The following is a 19,044-nucleotide window of genomic DNA, read 5'->3' on the forward strand; positions in this document are numbered from 1 at the left end:
ATATGTATTTGACACGTAAAGGAAAGATCAACTTTTCATGTACTGACCTTGTTCGTAGGTCAATGTCACATTCGGGGGCATTCGTCACATACTGTGACAGCTCTTGTTTTTTTTCAATATCAAAAAGTGTGTTTCAAACTGTTTTAGTTCAAAGGCAATATAATTAGTTTTAATAAATTTAAAAAACATCATTAGCATCCTTTGAAATTCTACAATTATCAAAGGTTTTTTCAACGTTTACTTTAACACTCTAACATATTAAAGGCTGTAAATAATCCGTAAACAAGGTGTAAACAACATAATACCAATTGACTTTTCATAGGCACGCCTCCTTTCAAAAGTAGGCGGAAAAGGACTAGTCTGATTTGGACAAGACAAGAATAGGTAATTGGGCCGAGTTGACCCGACATCGGTTACAGAACACCATTTCATCCGAAATACAAATTATTACCACTGATTGACCAAGGAACTTAGGTAAAAGTTTCATGGCATATTGTATTCAGTTAAAATTAAAGGGCAATTTGGGATTTTCATTTTTTACTTCTGTACATTTCATTCAATTGACTTGATACTTCACACAGTTGGTAACTGCCAACATACATAACTCCATAGTTCATATTAACCAAATTTTAAACCAAAGTGAAACCTGGTCACTAGAATGTTAGGGGCAGGCCAGCAATGAGGGCGGCGTCAAATGCACTTATGGTATCAAATTATTTTAGTTAGGTTTGACATGGTGACCAAACTTTGTACACTGAGAAATATATATAGGAAAAATAAATGGTGACATTTCATGGGATTTTGTTTGGAGTTCCTAGGGTCAAGGTCAAGGTCAATGTTACTAAAAATAGATAACCGTTTGGCACTGAATAACGTTATGTAGGGTTGTCATATTGTGACCAAACTTGGCATGAATGAATAGTTGATGGAGGACTTCCTTGGGATTGCATTTGGGGCCACTAGGGTCAAGGTCAAGGTCAATGTTACTAAAAATAGATAACCGTTTGGCACTGAATAACGTTATGTAGGGTTGACATATTGTGACCAAACTTGGAATGAATGAATAGTTTATGGAGGACTTCCTTGGGATTGCATTTGGGGCCACTAGGGTCAAGATCAAGGTCACTGTTACTAAGAATAGAAGAAAAAGATAAAACAGAATTTCACAATGAAGGCTTTTTTAAGGCGCTTAAGTTCTCCTGACAATCATTGAAAACTTGGTTTCAACCCATTGTGGTGGTTCTCGTGTACTTTTTAATTTGTCCATTTTTATTGCTTTGGACAGGCACATTCTACATCATTATTGTATTCATTTCTAAGACAGAGCGGCACACATTTGAGCCTGCAGTCCTACGATAGCTCTTGTTTAATTACATTCTACAAAATTAATTTATTTATTTGGATCTAGTGAATTAGTACATGTAGTTAATGGCATCTTGAAGAACAAATTAAAGAATATTTTGTTACTTGTTTTATATTTGGCTGACGCAACCCAGAAACTGTGAAAGCGTACACCAAGGACCAGGCGTTCTATATATCGGAACTGTTGAGGATGTTTTTACAGTATTACATTGTGTCGCATAGAGGTTACGCTTAACATGTGTGCTAAAAAAACAGAGTCAAGCTTGTTAAAAAGTTGATGTTTATTTTAAAAGTCCAAAAGCATGAATGATCATAATTACAAACAAGAAACAACAATAATAAATCAAATCGTGTATAGACAACAGGGATATGTAATGACTTTCAGATGTTTAAGTTCTATTCAAATCAAAATATTTGGGGAATACTCGTTTGCAATGAGAGGTACAATATATATAATTTTAAAGTACAACATAATGAAAGCACAGATTCATCTTTCTAAATTGTCTTCTTTTGAAATACTGAAATTGTGAATAGAATGCTACATTAATTTAGTCAGTGAGTGAGTCACATACCATCTTTAAGTAGTCAATTTAGAGAAACATATAAAGATTGATTTGAGTAATTTACATAACACTGAAGTAATTATCAATTATAAGCCTATTATAAAACCCTACACAAGTAATCATATTTCACATTGAAATGCAGCACATCTTGTTCCTAAGCTTTTAACAATAATAGCATTTATTCATATAAAGATACCAGTAGTCAAAATATCTTATGTGAAGAAACAATCTTACAAAATCAATAAGAAATAAAGAATACGCTTGGATATGTTAATTATATTAATGCAATCAAGAAATTACTTGAACATTATAACAAAAGTCATGAACTTGTTAACTATTGAAAAGTGATTATAAGTCACATACCAGGAAAACTGTGAAAAGCTTATTAAATAGTTGATGTTTATTTTAAAAGTCCAAAATCATGAATGATTCTTGGACTTGTTGTTTATTTGAGTTTATCAAGGTCTGCCTGCGCCCATTGGCTGCATTATGGCTTGACCCCGCCGTGACGCCATCACGACTTAAATTGTGTTTTTAAATGCCATAAGTGACATGAGATAGAAGTGACAGCAATTCGCAGTCAAATCCAGACATTGGAAGACTTGAAGAAACGGAGCGAGATACAAGAGATCCGGGTGCGATACCCTAGCTCTTTGCGAAGAGATCTCTTGGTTCTTTAACGTGCTCGGTGTAAAGCACCGATACACGGGATACAACTTTCCTGGGTTGAACCAGTACTGAGTAGACCACTTTTCCAAGCTTTTCGATATGATGCGACCCGGGATCGAACCCACGACCTCCCGCTCCGTAGGCGGACGCTTAACCACAAGGCCACGGAGACGGTATGATGCTTGGACACTGAAAACAAAAGTCTAAATTGTCCCTGATTGCAGAGGTGGACCTTACTGACAAGCTATTGGTCAACCTGGAATTTGAGGGTGGCCATGCCAAACAAACTTCCAGACAGTTTCAGTTGCTCAATCTTTGAAATGTTATAGCCTGAAGCTTAATTTTTCATATCTTGTCAGCCTACAAAGATACAATGCTGTTATACAGATACTTAACTAACCTAATGTGTTTTGATTAAGAATTTAAATCTGCACTCTCATAGATTTGCTGTTTTTACAACTTTTTTTGTTTTGGAATGAGCCAATTTTTGCATAATTATCTGCAAACCAGTGATAAAAGACTGTTGACAAAAAATAAGATCCCAGATGTTTTTAAAATTTTGTTTGAAAATAATATTTTATGGCTAAAAGCGTTACTAACAGTTTAAGAAACATGCATAAAACATCAATTTTTGAACTTAAATATAAAAATCTCTGATCTAATTTTAGTCAGCAGTCTTATGTGACTGGTTTACTTGCATTCTTGCATAAATTGGCTCGTTCCAAGACCAAAAAAATCAAAACTTTTCATCTGTGCGAGTGCATCTTTAATAACAAGATGTTGAATTTGCACCATTTTCAAAAATATTATAGGTACTACAGGGCTCGAATTTAACTTTTTTTCTACTTGCAATTTTTCACAAGTGGGTTAATTTTTTACTCACATTTTCAAAAAGTTACTTGCTTTTTTACCAAACTAGGATAATTTAGTATATTTTTTATGAGGTCGCTATCCGAAAAACTGACTCGCATTTAGCGAGTATGCATGCTTAAATTCGAGCCCTGTACTAAAATTGAGTGAGTATTGAAATGAATTTACAGTCACTCAAATAAATTGCTATATTTGGACATTTCAAGACAAGTAATTTGATACTAAATTTGATATTATTGCATAAACAATTAACAAAAATAGACTTTGATGGTGCTGAAATTATGATCCTTAAGCAAGATTACCCAATAATGAGTAATATTTAAAAATGAAAAAGAATGATCATAATAATTTTCTGATAAGAACAATTTATCAGAAAATATACTACAGTTTTAAATTACTACTGATACTGTCATACATGGATTTTCTAATAGCAGAACTATTTCATAAACCTACAGTGATAACTCAACAATGCCTGCACCCATGGCCCTCAAACTTGACCTGAAGGTCAAAGGTCAAGGTCACAGTGACCCATGGTCCTCAAACTTGACTTTGGTTGTGTCTGACCTGTAGATGACCCCTTATGATTTTAGGTATCATTGGATCAAAGGTCAAAGTCACAGTGACCTTGAATGAAAAAAGCTTGTCTGTGTGATAACTTGACAATGCCTGCACCCATGGTCCTCAAACTTGACAGTTTAGGTTCTTGGTAACCAGCTGATGACTTATGGATTTTGAGATCATAGAGTCAAAGGTCATGGTTATAACACACTCTATCCTCACACTTAGAATGGTCATAATAGTACAACTGCCTCAACAGCATCCAATGTCAGTGATACATTAGCTGTCATTTTGGTCCATGCATATTTCATTCAATTGTCCATATAATCCTGACAACTTGGTGCCCAGGGGGCATTATGTTTGACAAACATCTCTTGTTATTAAAGTGTTGCTGGGCTAACCCGATGCTGGACTTAACATTTCAGTTTTAAAGCAAAATATCCAAGTTTGACATGCATCCAATTAACACATAACAAAGTCACCTGCCCAGGCTACATAATTCAGTTAATCTTTCATTATGGCAATCTGTATCAAAATAAGCATCAGTCTACATTCGGCATAAAAAATTATTTGGTTTAGGTTACCCCACCCTACATGTATACGGAATAGGCTTCGTTCCTACTGTTTTTAGTGTCAGTTGCTAAAGAAAGAAATATTTAAAAACAGTTGTGTGCTTTAAGTTGTAGTTTAAACACTTCAGGCAGAAGATTTCTTTAACAATTCCCCAATGATGACAATAACTTTGAACATAAAGCTTTATAAAAAAAAATACCCTACGTTTTTTTAATGATGTAACCCTAACCAAATCATTTCTTTGGGCCTTCTTGTATACATGTACATTTGTGTCTATGACAGTGCATCCTTATTTTTTTTGTTCAATATTTTAAAAATTCTCTCAAATGGATACAGCCTCCACAATGGCCAGAGTATGTCAAAAATCCTCTCTTTCACAGTGATTATGTCTGGATCTTTCTCTTCCTGCTGCCACCCATCCTTAAGATCTATGTACTTCATCATTATGTACCTCCACTCCAGGCCCAGCTTTTCAATCTCCTCCCTCCTTTGGCTTTTTTCTGTCAGCTCAGTTGGAGACATATTATACAGGGCTTCTAGCACTTTAGGGCATCTCAGTATCACACGGGGACCTTCCTGTATCAGCTCATTTAGCTTAGCAATTAGCTGCTGTTGTTGTGACTGGTTGATTCTTCCTATCAGCAGGTTCCTGCCAGGGAACATATAGTAAGAAAGATGATGATCCATGATTGCTTGTTGTAGCATTTGAAGACAAGAAAGGAGACATTTAAACATAGTTTCTTTGTAAAATAACTCTTGCTGAGTTGATTCAATAAACCAAAATACGATATTTTTTACAATGTAAGATGACATTTCATTACAAATTGGCTTTAGTTCTTCTTTCATAAGAAATTTCAGAATGATGTACAGTTTAAACTGGCACTCTGTAAAACTGTTTGTGAGTTTCTGTTCACCTAAAAAGCACAATCTCCACTCCATGTGTTTGGTTTCACTGCCCTTACAGCCAACTGGAACAAGGTAGGCTTGTAGCTTAGAAATTTCCTGTATAAGTTCAGGGGAAGGCCAGCTGTGGTGCCTTGGTCTACTGATCCACTCCGAGAGCATTGCTTGTTGAATGGGAAGGGCAACCACAGAGTCCATCCTTTCCGATTCAAATTCATGTTTTACAGCTGGACCTGATACTGTATAAGTTGGACCTGGTACTGACTGTACAATTTCTTTGAGTCTTTCAGTAAGTTTCTGACTTGAGAAATAAGTTTTTCCATTGGTATGAACAAACAAAGGAGCTGTAATATTAGCATTTCCCAAGTGGTCGAGTTCAAGCCAGAAGTGTCCCGGGTGGCAGTGTTCGCCATCCATGATGAAAACAGTGATGATGTCTGGTAGTTGCAGGCTGGCATGTCCAGGTAGTTTACACAGGATGTTTTTCTTAAGTAATAGGACGTCAGTATCACTCTCACAGGGGGAAGATAAACCCTCGCCTTTACTGCCAGTGGTTACCCATTTCAGCCTAATATCACGTTTTCTGTATGCCTCCTGTCGGTATCTGACCATGGCCTCACTGTAGCCTAGCTTGTCCATAACCTCACACACGTGCACAGATGCGGCATGGACATCTTCTGGTAGCCCTGAATTTTTAATTTAATCTGTACTTAACCATGAGAATGATAGAATGGACACACATTGATCAGTTTAATAAGGTATGTTTTCATATTATTATTAGAAAATAATGCTTAACTTTTTTTGATATTCCAAATTTGAAGTGCTGTTGATTGTGTGAAATCAACCTTGAATATGTTATTGAGAATTGAATAAATCAAGTATTGATTGTTGAGAAAGTTAGAAATGGAAGTAATTATGTCTCCCCCTCTCTGGGGGAGACATATTGTTTTTGCCCTGTCCGTCAGTCCGGTAGTCCGTCAGTCCGTCAGTCCGTCCGTACGTCACACTTCGTTTCCGATCGATAACTGGAAAACCGCATGACCTAGGATCACCAAACTTGGTAGGGAGGTTGGTCGTGAGGTGTAGAGGATCCCTATTGTTTTTGGGGTCACTAGGTCAAAGGTCAAGGTCGCGGCGACCCCCAATATAAAAAACATTTCTGCTCAAAATCTTGAGAACGGTTTGACCTAGGTTCACCAAACTTGGTAGGGAGGTTGGTCATGAGGTGTAGAAGATCCCTATTGTTTTTGGGGTCACTAGGTCAAAGGTCAAGGTCGCGGCGACCCCCAATGTAAAAAACATTTCCGCTCAATATCTTGAGAATGGTTTGACCTAGGTTCACCAAACTTGGAAGGGAGGTTGATCATGAGGTTTAGAAAACTCCTATATTTTGGGGGGTCACAAGGTCAAAGGTCAACGTCGCTGTGACCTCTAATGTAAAAAAATATTTCTGTGCAATATCAGGAGAATGCTTTGATCTAGGTTCACCAAACTTTGAAGTGAGGTTGGTCATGATGTCTAGATGATCCCAATTGTTTTGGGGGTAACAAGGTCAATAGTCAAGGTCGTGGTGACCTTCCATGTAAAAATCATTTGCGTGTAATATCTTTATGTCTCCCCCATTCATGGGGAGACATATTGTTTTTGCCCTGTCCGTCAGTCAGTCCATCAGTCTGTCAGTCAGTCAGTCAGTACGTCACACTTCGTTTCCGCCCAATAACTATAGAACTCTTAGACCCAGGAACTTCATACTTGGTATGCTAGTTGGTCATGACAAGTGGATGACCCTTATTGAATTTGGGGTCACTAGGTCAAAGATCAGGGTCAACGTGACCTTGAGGTGAAGAAACGGTTTCCACTCAATAACTAAAGATCCTTTGGGTCCAGGAACTTCATACTTGGTATGCTAGTTGTTCATGACTATTAGATGACTCCTATTGATTTTGAGATCAAAAGGTCAAAGGTCAAGGTTACCTTCAGGTAAAAAATGTTATGTTGGCAGTGACCTTAAGCTTAAAAATGGTTTCTGCTCAATAACTAAAGAAAGCTTGTACCCAGGAACTTCATAGTTGTTCATGACTAGTAGATGACTCCTATTGATTTTGAGATCAGTAGGTCAATGGTCAAGGTCACCGTGACCTTGAGGTGAAGAAACTGTTTCCGCTCAATAACTAGAGAACGCTTGCAACCAGGAATTTCATACTTGGTATGCTAGTTGGTCATGACTAGAAGATGACCCATATTGATTTTGAGATCACTAGGTCAAAGGTCAAGGTTGCCATGACCTTGAAGTGAAGAAAAAGTTTCCGCTCAATAACTAAAGATCCTTTGGTTTCAGGAACTTCATACTTGGTAAGCTAGTTGTTCATGACTAGAAGATGACCCCTATTGATTTTCAGATCAAAAGGTCAAAGGTCAAGGTTACCTTCAGGTAAAAAATGATACGTTGGCGGTGACCTTAAGCTTAAAAATGGTTTCTGCTCAATAACTTAAGAACGCTTGTACCCAGGAACTTCATTCTTGGTACGCTAGTCGGTCATGACTAGTAGATGACCCCTATTGATTTTGAGATCAGTAGGTCAAAGGTCAAGGTTGCCATGACCTTGAGTTGAAGAAATGGTTACCGCTCAGTAACTAAAGAACACTTGCACCCAAGAACTTAATACTTGGTATGCAAGTTGGTTATGTAAATGATCCCTATTGATGTTGTGATCAGTAGGTAAAAGGTCATGGTCACGATGACTGTGAGCTGAAAAATGGTTTCCGATCAATAATTGAATAACGCTTGCGCCCAGGAACTTCATACAATGCAAACTTCGTTTACATTTTCCATGATTAATCAACAACACTTTCTTCTCTTCACTATTTAATATAATCGAATAAACCAAACTTCACTGTTGGTTTGTCTCCAGTCCAAAGTTACAAATTTCATGTCCATCATTTATTTTTTCTCAGCTACGACCACACAATAGGGGAGACAAGCGCTTTTTCAAAAAAGCAATCTCTAGTTATAAAAATGTTTATTTTTTAACAAACATCATTGCATATAATACATTTCCTTAGCATTGAATGGACATTTTGTTGTTTCCATGGCCCTTAACCTTCGCATTGACCATATGCGTACGATGTTGCTTAAGACGGTATTTTTGTTTGAAATATTTCCCTGGATTTGTCACAAGTGACAAAAATTTAGAACAATTAATCATTCTCACCTGCCTGATGAACCACACGACTACCATTGCCCGGGTCAGATGATAATGTTTCCTGAAGCAGTTGGCCTTGTTCAGTTCGGTTTTCAGGCTGTGCTGGGGGTAAATGTTCAGTGGTATATTCATTGTCTGGTTCAGATGCTTTTAAATGGGAATTGCCCGCTGGTTCACATGCTGCCATGTCCTGGAGTAGAGGATACAGGAAACCCAAAATGAAATGTCTCATAGATGCATATTTCGTAAAATACAACTAGGATTTTCCAAGGAAGAATGTTAAATATAACACCATACCATGTTGATTGTTTTTAAGAGAAGGTTAGGTACTGTTATGGTGCTTGTGCTGTAGTCTATTGCTGAGTTATCCCAACTTTAACATTTGAATATTATTCAGTGATTCCACTGAGTTGATATGAGATGACAGTGCTCCAGCTTATGGCCTAAATAGCAGGGTGGGGCACCACTCTGCCCTTTTCCTGCACCCTTCTGCCTTTTTACTACACCCCCTTGTGCTCTTTTGTTTGACAGGGTCAGTTGTCAGAAATCAGTTTTAAAAAAATATATAGTTTTGACACTTACGACAGTATAGTAAATATAGGGGCTGAGAAATTCATACCAAACTATTAGCATTGATGGTTAAGTTACAACACCTACACAATGAGAATAGAATCTTGACCACTGCAAGTGCTCAATTATGGCCCTTTTAAATGCAAATCAAAAGTGCCCTTTCTGACCTAAGCACCTTGTCATTCTAAAATGCTGTCCAGGTTTTTTTGTTGAATGATGTTTAGCCTTGACATGGTCCGGGCTGAACATCATTAAAAAAGAAGCCTGGGCGGGATTTTAGAATGACTTACCTAGCACCCTGCCCTTTTCAAATCCTGTCTAGGGCACTGGATGACTTAATGCTGATCTCTATACATGTATATGAAAGTATTGAAAAATGTGTAACCACTTTTGACCATCTGAGCTCTCAAGTTTACCTATAATTATCTTATTATGGTACATGTATAATGTATTGAACTTTAAACTAATTTACACCTTTTTTCAATATGTCAGCTTACAAACAGCTATAAACTCCTGATCAAACTCCACTTAACAGAAACAAATCATATAAACTCAAGCCACTTTGCATTCTAAATAAAATGATTACTGTAACACTACATGCACTGTCCTTATATCAATGTTGTTGTGTTATTTTAAATGATATATCCAATGGCGGATATAGGATGACATTGAATACATGGGAAGCAGGGTGTTTTGTTTTGACACGCCTCTATGACCACACCCCTCCCTATTTATTTTTTAAAAAAATCACTGGATTATTAATGAAGATAGGGTGGGGGGAGGAGTAGATAATACTTGTAAATGTAAATAGAAAATAAAAACATTCAAGTGTAACTGCCCACTACATTCATGTTTAGATAAGTAAAAAAAAACTGCATCACACATTTTGCAAAAGTTAGATCAATCCTACCTTTAGGCCACAACAAATTGATCATTTGCTCGTCGGATTTGCCGCACCTAAAATTCGAAAAACGAAAACAAAACAAAAAAACAACTTTTTTTGCGCCTGCACATACTATTTGGCCGCGCATATTATTTTTTTTTAAATTCTGAATTTCCTCTATTTTCTTAAGTTCTTTTACTTAAATTTAAACTTGCAACGTTGACTTCGCCTTTTTTTTTTGAAGGTATTTCCATGCTTGACATTCTCCGCGAGCAAACTTTCCTCGTGTCAGGACAAAATCAGGTCCGGGTAACTGCAAAACAGCCGATATTTGTTGACAATCTTTTTTGTCGGGAATATTTTGCAGGACGCACCGTTGTTATTTATTTCTGGTATTAATTTTCAGGATACTTTCAGTTTTCGTAAATGTAAAATACACATTTTTAATTGAAAATCAGTGTCATAGTCAATGGATTATAGTCTTCAGTAAACAACAACAGTTTCACAGCGTCAAAAGCAATAATTATTTGTGTGTGTTTTAAGTAATTCATTGTTTTGTACTCAAAATTTAGTGTTAAATAATAACTTAATCAGATTTTGAGTCCAAAACTTATATTAAAATACACGGACACTCGACTTACAACAAATGAACATGTTTTCGTGAGTTATTTTTTAAATTCTATTAAGCATTTCTCAGTTTTCATATACTCATAATTGTTATAAACAGATAAAAATAGTAGGACTTGTAAATGTTTTAGAAACAGCCTGTATTTATGCACTAGTCAATTGTAACCTTGCCTCCCCCCCAGGACCGGGGGTATACCGGAGATAGCCGGGGAAATGGGCCGTGTTTTCACTTTCCAGGTGGCCCCGCAGTCCGGTGGATTTACCCGGGGTTGGCTGGACCGAAAGTCAAAGTCCCTGCTATTCCCCAGACCTAATGGGGGCTGTGGTTACAATTGACTAGTGCACTACACATACAAGTACATGTACAGTATAAAAATAACATTAGTAAATTCAGAAAATAAAACCTTTTATAAGTAAAATGACCGTTTTAATTTTCTCAATTCTTTGTTCTTGTTTTCTTTGATCAATTTGTAGTGAAGTGGCCTGTTATTAAAGAGGCCTGTTTCGTACGGGCATTGAAGCTATGGAGGTTGTCATGATATTTTTTTTCAAGGCACGGACCTATAAACCATAGGTTCGTGGTAAAGGCGAGGTCTTGAACAGAAAACATCTTTATTCCACCACCTGCTCTTATATAATGACCGGTGCCGCATTTGCAGATTTGTTTAATACTGCTTCAATTATGTTGTCCCGCAATTTAATCCGCAGTGTCTTTTTTAGAGATGTTCTCTGTGCTTTTTACGTTTTCGATCTTCTGCAATGTCAAAGTCACTACAGTTTTATCATTTGCTTCAAGAGGTTCAAATATACACCTGACCCAATATTTGGAAATGCTCAAATGATGAATTACTCTTACTAGTCTAAAATGTTGTTTTTTGTGTGAAAGTAAGTTACGGAATGAATGCAATACCGCATTATATCATGCAAAGGACGCACTTTTTTACCCCCAATTCTCGTCTTAAAAATTGCCTGCGTCCTTTCTATGCTATTAGAATTTCATCTGTTTTTTCCAAGTCCATTTCAGGTCGAAAATATCGGTCTGGGGAAGAACGCGGTAATAGTAAGTATCTGTACTGCGTCACCGAAGAGAACAACTGACGTCTAGGTAAAATCACGCAAGTTAGCACAGGCAAAATATATTGAATGTTTACTATAAAATGATTTATTGAGAAATAAATTGAAAACAAACACGAGTGTTTACTTTTTTATAAAAGGGACCCTACTCACAAAAACTCGATGCTAGCGTCCTATACATGATATAATACGGTAGTTTTCTTTTTGGTCTTCGAATAATTGCACGTTACTATGAGGAATGTTGTCTTTAATACATATCTATGCTTAAATTCAAGTTAATAGTAAAGCACTGGATCTTATTGCCATTTGTTAAATATTGAGACAGATTTTCATGTGATACAATCAAAACCTTTTCATTTATATTTAAAAAAAGCATTTCTTGACATATTGCATAAATATAAAAAAAAAGTATTTTTTTTTTCGCTCGCTCGCTCCTACTTTTGGGCAAAATCCGTAGAACAAATGATCAATTTGTTGTGGCCTTAACGTTGAGTGTTTTATATTTCTCTCCATCTAAGCACACCACAGTCATTTCCTGTTTACTCTTATATTAAAACATGGGGAAAACCCATGGAAATTCCTATTTATCGAGACAATGCTTTAAACATGTTTACATTATATTTGGTTTATAAATTTAGAGCTTTCCTTTAAGTAGACATGGTTAACTATTTAAAATGTATATTTATTGTGTACCTTTAATTAAAACTATTAAAATCAATTGGCCATATTCTTCTAAAATAACTGCATCCTTTGTCCTGCGACTATATATATTTATAGAATGTCGGCATGTAATCTATAGTCATTCTCATATATTTCAGGACATTGTTATAAAGTGAATACTACATGTTAAAATGTTTAAATGATAAACATGTATACAAAATCTATTGAGTTTAAAGCTGCATTCTCACAGATATACCGTTTTTACAACTTTTTTTTATTTTTAGCTCACCTTGAGCACTTTGTGATCGGTCTATGTCCAGAGTCTGTCGTCCGTCATTCGTCGTCCGGCGTCAACAATTGGTTAAAATCATCTTCTTCTCCTAAACCGCTTGGACAATTTTGATTAAACGTCATAGGAATGATCCTTGGTTAGTGCTTTTTTCAAAATTGTTCAAAGAAATGAATTCCATGCAGAACTCTGGTTGCCATGGTGAACTAAAGGAAAATGTCAACAATTGGTTATAATCATCTTCTTGTCCTAAACCGCTTGGACAATTTTGATGAAACTTCATAGGAATGATCCTTGGTTGGTGCTTTTTCAAAATTGTGCAGTACTCTGGTTGCCATGGCAACCTAAATGAAAAATTACAAAACTTTTTTTGGCAAAAACTATCAGGCCTAGTGCTTAAATATTTGGTTTGTAACATTGTCTATAGGTTATCTACCATGTTTATTCAAAATATGCCCCTGAAGAAAAATTGGCCTCACCCAGTGGGTTACAAGTTCATAATAAATACATTTTGTTAAAATTTGATTGTTATGTAAAGTTTACCCTTGAAACAAGGACAGCAAGTCTTGCAAAATGGTCTCCCTTTTTGTTAACCAGGTTTTCACATAGTGAAACCTGGTTATTAGAAAGACAAACGTCGTTGACATATCTTGACTAAACTTGGTCTATAGAAAGAGTTTATGGATACCTTTTAATGGGATTGGGTTTGGAGGTCCCTAGATACAAGGTCAAGTTCTTTGATGGTTAGAGCCTAGGGCAGTTTATTGATTTTATTGAATGGTGCACTGTTTGTTGTTTATGTATCTTTATTAAAAATTATTTTAATGTGCAAGCAATTTAACATAGTTTTGTCAGTGTGCAGGCAATTGAATGAATTCCTGTCAGTTGTTTGTGTATCTATACTAAAAGTTCTTTCAGTGTGCAAGCAATTTAACATAGTTTTGTCAGTGTGCAGCCAATTGACCAAGTCCTGTCAGTGTACCGGCAACTGAAAAAGTCCTGTAAGTGCGCAGGTATCTGTACCAAGTGCTGTCAGTGTGCAGTCAATAATCAAGTCCTGTCAGTGTGCAGGCAACTGAACAAAGTCCTGTCAGTGTGCAGGTATGAGAATCAAATTCTGTCAGTGTGCATTCAATCTTCAAGTCCTGTCAGTGTGCAGGCAACTTAACAAAATCCTGTCAGTGTGCAGTCAATTACCAAGTCCTGTCAGTGTGCAGGCAACTGTGACAAGTCCTGTCAGTGATTATCCAGGGAATATGTTTGACCAGTATGTTTTTAATATTCTTTGACAACGAATATCAAGCTATATTGATTACAAACTTTAAAGGTTAAACTCTTTTACTCAGGTGAATGGTTTAGAGCCATTATGATCCTCTTGTTTGTCTTGGAATGAGCCAATTTTTGCGTAAATATCTGCAAACCAATGATATAAGACTTCTGACAAAAGATCAGATCGCAGATTTTTACATTTTCTTTCGAAAATTAATGTTTTATGATTAAAAGCGTTACTAAGGGTTTAAGAAAAATGCATAAAACATCATTTTTTTAACTTAAATATAAAAATCTGTGGTCTTAATTTTTGTCAGCTGTCTCATATGACTGCTTAACATGCATTTCGCATAATTTGGCTTGTTCCATGACAAAAGCTAAAAAAGTGGTCTATAGGTTCAATCTGTGAGAATGCAGCTTTAAAACGAAATAAATGGGAGGGAAAATCCACATGAAATTAACCTTCAACGCAGACGATGGAAACATCTGAAAGATATTTTTTGCAGACTGCTTATCAAACTTCCTAAATACGTTTTCTATGTTTAAGAATCTAATTTAGAAGGTGAATTTTTATGACACAGTAAACATTGTTGTTGTTTTGATCACATTACATATTCATAACAAAAACAAAGGGGTGAAAAAAATACTGGGAGACAACTTCATATTTTGTGATTTGGCGTTGGCGTTGGAAAAATTTGCTAGTACAATTGTTTCCTAAATTCAAGCCCTGAATATATAAGAAGCATCTAACATTTGACCAAAAGGTAAATTAAAATCAATCCTACCTGTAAGAAAAATGTTTTATATTACTCTGTGTCACACTCTATAAAGATCCATTAATCCACATCTATGTTTTTTCTGGTCAATATATATATGTTATTACAACATGGAAAACCCCAAAGGAATTTCCCTTTTAAAGAGGCAATGCTTATAAACATTAAACTTGTTTAGTTACTTTCTGTCAAACGTATACAATTTTCTGGTGAACGTTTCTTTTAATATACATTGTTATCAACTGAATATGTATATATGTTAATATGTATGTATATGAATATGTATATTGATTGTGTACATTAAAAAAAGTCATTTACTTATTAATTACTTATAAATATTGTAAATATCAATGAGCAAAGTGAACTTGAAAACAACTTAATGCCTTGGCCTACTAGAGATGCCAGTTATCTAATCTTGAGTCAGTTTCATATTAGACATTAAGAATCTTGTCATGTCTCTATAGTTTAACCATGTGCATGCATGTAATGAATATCAGTGTGTAATGTGAGTTAAGTGAGTAATGTATGTACTTGTAAATGAAGATGTAGGGATTTTAATGTTTCAATGATCTTTCATGAAATTATCTTTTTGAGAAAAGTTTACAATTGCTGACAATTGGCCATTTTAATACTTCTTGCAATTTTATTGCTGCAAGTTGTCTTTTAACTTCATGGATGTACACAGAGAGCAAAAACAAGATTAAGATAAGGCAAGTGTGAATAGTTTCATATTGAACAAAACTAAGATCCAACTACGCTCTCCCAAATTTATAGCGCATCTCTTGGGGTTCAGTACCTTTCAAAAAATACGCAAGAGAGATTAAAAGGTTATTTTAAAGTACATTTGTAATTTCAAAATAGAATTCCAACTGCTCAAGCAAAAAAAGAAACAGTAGAAAATGAGAGAGAACACAAAACAACCACACACAACTGTTGATTAAAGGCCTAGTTTAAGCCTTCTATAAGTGACCCCCACCCCCGATCCCCCGGATTAATAAATACATTGGCTATGCTTATTGTTTATATGTATGGGTGTGACAATGAGATGATCCACTCTAAATATGTCAACCCTAAATGGCCCTGAGCCAATAAGCAAATACACAGGAAATTGCCCCCTTCTGTGACACCAGTGCAGGAGACACACAGCACGGGATTATCATGCCAAACATTCCTTAAGATAGGCAATTCTTTGGTCTTGAAGAAGTTTTAGAATGTAAATAGTGAGGCAACTCGAAATTCGACAACAAAGAGGTCAGTTCACATAATTATATATGTATGCAGACTGGATGAAACGTCCTAGAACACTTTCTTGCTAATGAACTGTCCGTGAGTCTTGCTCATCCGTTGATAGTGGGAGTGCAGTGTACAGAAACTGCAATTCTATTTCAGCTACTGCCCTTTGTTACTTTTTCTTGTCTGGAGCATAACGTGAGTCTTGCTCATCCGTTGATAGTGGGAGTGCAGTGTACAGAAACTGCAATTCTATTTCAGCTACTGCCCTTTGTTACTTTTTCTTGTCTGGAGCATAACTTGAAAACTATTAGATGGAATTTAATAAAACTTCATACAGTGATAGATCATAATGAGAGGGAGTGCAGTGTACAGGAACAGCAATTCTTTTTCAGCTAATTGCAGAGTTACTGCCCTTTGTTACTTTTTTCTTGTCCGGAGCATAACTTGAAAAGTATTGGATGGAATTTAATCCAAATTCATACAGTGATAGATCATAATGAGATGGAGTGCAATGTACAGGGACCGCGATTCTATTTCAGCTAATTACAGAGTTACTGCCCTTTGTTACTTTTTCTTGTCCGGAGCATGACTTGAAAACTATTGGATGGAATTTAATAAATCTTCATACAGTGCTAGATCATAATGAGAGGAAGTGAAGTGTACAGGAACCGCAATTCTATTTCAGCCAGTTACAGAGTTATTGCCTCTTTGTTACTTTTTTCTTGTTCGGAGCATAACTTGAAAACTACCAGATGGAATGTAATAAAACTTTATACAATGGTACAGCACAATGAGAAGGAGTTCAGTGTACATGAATTACTACACTTTTTTAGCAAATTTCAGAGTTATTGCCTTTTTCTGTTGTTGTTTTTTGTCAAACTTTTGTCCGAACAGTAACTTGAAAACTACTAGTTGGAATAGCATAAAACTTCATACAATGATAAATCATAATGAGAGGCGGCGTTCGGGGTATTAATCACCTTCAGTGATAGCTCTAGTTAATTTTATTGCTTTTGATTGGCACATTTTTACATTATCTTTAACCAAAGTGAAACCTGGTTACTGGAATGTTAGGTGCGGGCCAGCATGAGGGCGGCTTCAAACTCACTTACATATGTATGGTATCGCATAATTTTAGTTAGGTTTGACATATGGTGACCAATCATGGTTTATATGAAGAGTAAATGGAGATTTTTCATGGGATTGCATTTGGGCCCCTAGGGTCAAGGTCAAGGTCACCATTACAAAAAATTTAAACAGAAAAATGGTTGGTACTGAATAACTTTTGTTAGGGTTGAAATTTTGCAACCAAACATGTTAACAGGAAGAGTTCACAGAGACCTTGAAATCATGAGATTGTGTTTAATCATGAGATTGTGTTTCTGGCTACGAAAGTCATGGTTATGGTCAGAGTCACTGTTACTAAAAATAGAAAAATGGTCAGTACTAAAGAACTTAAGTTATGGTTGACACATTTTCACCTAACTTGGAAGAGATTATGAAGACTTTTCATGTGATTGTGTTTTGGGCCCTCATGGTCAAAGTCACTGTAACAAAAATAAAATAATAAAACGGTTGACACTTTAGTAAGGGTTGAAATACGCGACCAAACTTGTTATATAGAAAGAGTTTATAGAGACCTTTCATGGGATAATGTTTGGGGCCCTTAAGGTCAAGGTCAAGGTCACTGTTACAATTAATAGATAATCGGTGGTACTGAATAACTTTAGCTAGAGTTGACATACTGTGACCAGTATGAATAGTTTATAGAATACTTCAATTGGATTGCATTTGGGAGCCCTAGGGTCACTGTTACTAAAAATAGAAAAAACAACAACAGTTAAAACTGAATCTAACAACGAAAGCTAATAATTTAGTTCTTCTGACAATCATTGAAAACTTGGTGTCGTTGCATTGCAGGTTTCTTGTTAACTTTTTTAATTTGTCAGTGTTTTATTTCTTTTGGCAGGCACATATTACATCATTATTGTATTCATTTCTAAAATAGAGCAGCATATAGCCGAGCTTGCTGTCCTATGACATCTCTTGTTTATATACATTGTACAAAATTAATTGATTTATTTTGATCCAATGAATAAGAACATGTAGTAGATGGCCGCTTGAAGAACCAAGTCCTTGGATAACCCGAGCTTGACTGTACATTTCAGTTTTAAAGCAAAATTTTAAAGTTTGACATGTATCCAATTAACACATAACCAGGTCACCTGCTCAGGTGTTTACTTATTCTGTCATTACGGCAATCTGTAGCAGGGCTTCTTAAACTGACAATTTGCCGGTCTGGACCAATTTTTACTTTGCTAGACAGACTGCTGTAAATGAAATGGCTAAAAAATTGGTCTGAATTTAAAAAAAAAAAATTCAATTTTGGTTCAAAATGGCATAGTCAGTGAAAAAAACCCAGGAAATTGTAACACACAAAGAGTGTTTGTCATACCACATCCTTAACTACCAGGGGACATCCAGTGGTAGCTAGGGGACAACCTTGAGGGCAATAATTGACTTAGGTGTTTCCATTACATCAAAGTAATGTAAGATTCGCCAGATTTTTTTAAGGAAATAATTGTCACACTTTTGCCCCGAAAATCAATTGATTAGTCCCCTACCGGTTTCACCGGAGGGGACTTAAGGTTTACCGTCCATCCTTCTGTCCACAAAAATCTCGGTCCTGCGATAACTCAAAAAGTTTCAAAGCTAGGTTTGTTCAAAGAGGGCTATATGGAGATTATGCATGTTAGTTTATTTTTTATTTTTTCGTCAGACAAGATAATGCAGAGTTATGGCCCTTGCCTTATTAAAAATATAGCCAATTTGGTCCTGTGATAACTCAAAAAGTATCAAAGCTAGGTTAATGAAACTCAGTATGGGAAAAGAGGGCAAGATGGAGATTATGCACATTAGTTGTTGTTTTTTCGTCAGGCAAAGTAATGCAGAGTTATGGCCCTTG

At 36.0% G+C, this 19,044-nt stretch overlaps 3 protein-coding genes across 8 annotated transcripts in view; 1 reads left to right on the top strand and 2 right to left on the bottom strand.

Annotated features, from left to right (window-relative positions):
* Window positions 1-19,044, top strand: part of LOC128223668 (ubiquitin-associated domain-containing protein 1-like) — a 71,223-nt gene that overhangs the window by 17,881 nt on the left and 34,298 nt on the right. The window lies entirely within an intron of this gene.
* The window catches only part of LOC128223670 (uncharacterized), a 46,628-nt gene that overhangs the window by 8,195 nt on the left and 19,389 nt on the right, over window positions 1-19,044 (bottom strand). The window lies entirely within an intron of this gene.
* LOC128223666 (uncharacterized) lies at window positions 1,626-14,968 on the bottom strand. Of its 5 annotated transcripts, none has more exons than XM_052932943.1 (4): window positions 14,859-14,931; window positions 10,182-10,228; window positions 8,711-8,891; window positions 1,626-6,184 (listed from the first exon to the last, which is right to left on the bottom strand). In XM_052932943.1, the coding sequence occupies exons 3-4, from the start codon at window positions 8,886-8,888 to the stop codon at window positions 4,869-4,871; spliced, it is 1,494 nt and encodes a 497-aa protein (XP_052788903.1). In that variant the 5' UTR covers window positions 8,889-8,891; window positions 10,182-10,228; window positions 14,859-14,931; the 3' UTR covers window positions 1,626-4,868. The 5 variants fall into 5 exon arrangements, with proteins under 5 accessions (XP_052788903.1, XP_052788904.1, XP_052788902.1 ...); XM_052932944.1 differs by lacking the exon at window positions 14,859-14,931 and adding an exon at window positions 12,805-12,822; XM_052932946.1 differs by lacking the exon at window positions 10,182-10,228 and having other exon boundaries at window positions 5,138-5,244; window positions 5,510-6,184; window positions 14,859-14,968.

Source organism: Mya arenaria, chromosome 17, assembly GCF_026914265.1.
Source record: "Mya arenaria isolate MELC-2E11 chromosome 17, ASM2691426v1".
In the NCBI taxonomy this organism is placed as follows: Eukaryota; Metazoa; Mollusca; class Bivalvia; order Myida; family Myidae; genus Mya; species Mya arenaria.